Here is a 1,350-nt window from a genome sequence, read left to right on the forward strand (position 1 = left end):
ATAAGTGGTGGCTTAAATTACTTGCCCACCGCCCCCCTGCCGTCCCCGCGCTGGCAAGGTCAGGACAGAGCGCCCTGTCCCCAGGTGTGCCGGGATTTCGGGTTCCTCCTTCCCCGCCTCCTCTAACCCCGCCGAGCTATTCCTGGCGCTGCGGCCGGATCCTCGCTGACCTTGGGCACGGCTCAGATGCTGCAGCACGGCGGGCGACGCGTGCCCCGCGCTGCAGACTGTGCTAACGCCCGGGGACAGGCGACGGGCTGCTTAAAATAGCAGTTTCTCCGAAGGTCTGGCACATGGAGAGAGAAGGGGGGGGTCTCTGGGCAGCCGAGCATTTCTGGTCCGGCTGTGAAGCACAGCTGGCCACGAGAGCTTGGCAGGGTTTGGGAACGGGCTGCCGCAGCCCCGGCAAGAGTCCGGACTCCTGCGCAGCTCTCTGTCCCCTCCAGCTGCGAGTGCTGCCGGGCACGGGGAGGGGGAGACACCAGGGTCCCGCGGGAGGGGGGGACGCAGAGCGCCGTCGGGCGGGTTGCTCGGAGGGCATCCCTTCCCGCTGCCGCGGCACTCGGCACGGCGCGGGGTTTGTTTGCGAAGTGAGCGTTTGCTGAGCGTCCCCTCTGCCGCGCAGGCGCCAAGCACAAGTCGATGCTGGAGGGTCACAGCACCCAGATGCGGCGAGGCCGCGGCAAGCTCCTCTCCCGGGCAGGGCACAAGTCCAAGCGGATCGGCAACAAGGGCAGCATCAACATCCAGAACAAGGCGTTTCACTGCCAAGTGTGCGAGATCTACGTGAACTCGGAGACCCAGCTCAAACAGGTGACGATGCCGGGCCTGGCGCGTGCCTTTCCCCCGGGGGGTGCGGGGACACCGGGCACGCGGACCCCTCTGCACCGGCACCGGGGGCTCGGGGAGGGGGTACCCGGCGGTCCCCTGTGCGGAGGTGATGGGCGTCCCCCGTGGACCCGAGCCCCGCCGTGCCGTGGGTCTGCCCTCGCTGTCCCGGCTCGGGGTGATGGGGCTGTTTTGCTCTCCCAGCACATGAACAGCCGGCGGCACAAAGACCGGCTGGCGGGGAAGCCGCCCAAGCCCAAGTACAGCCCCTATAACAAGCTGCAGAAGAACGCTGCCCTCGCAGTGAGTATTCTCAAGGTACCTGTCTGCCTGCGAATTACCCACCCTGTTTGCTCTCCGAGACCTCGTTTGCCACGTTAGCCGTCTCCTGCAGGGAGGCACAGGCGCTGCTTTTCTTAAAGCTTCTGCTCCCGGGGTCACATCTAAGCTGGTCCCCCCGGGGAGGGTGGGCTGTAGTGCTGAGAGGAGTTTTGCGTCTGTATGGGTGGGAAGGAAAGCACG

The 1,350-nt window shown here is 66.3% G+C and overlaps 1 protein-coding gene across 1 annotated transcript in view; it reads left to right on the top strand.

Moving 5' to 3' along the window:
- Positions 1–1,209, top strand: part of ZNF385C (zinc finger protein 385C) — an 11,098-nt gene extending 9,889 nt beyond the window's left edge. The window contains exons 5-6 of the mRNA XM_009894436.1: positions 626–813; positions 1,033–1,209. Of these exons, the coding sequence (XP_009892738.1) occupies positions 626–813; positions 1,033–1,209 (365 nt within the window). The remainder of the gene's footprint in view (positions 1–625; positions 814–1,032) is intronic.
- Positions 1,210–1,350: the final 141 nt, after the last annotated feature.

Source organism: Charadrius vociferus, unplaced genomic scaffold (genome assembly GCF_000708025.1).
Source record: "Charadrius vociferus isolate BGI_N301 unplaced genomic scaffold, ASM70802v2 scaffold1551, whole genome shotgun sequence".
Taxonomy (NCBI): Eukaryota; Metazoa; Chordata; class Aves; order Charadriiformes; family Charadriidae; genus Charadrius; species Charadrius vociferus.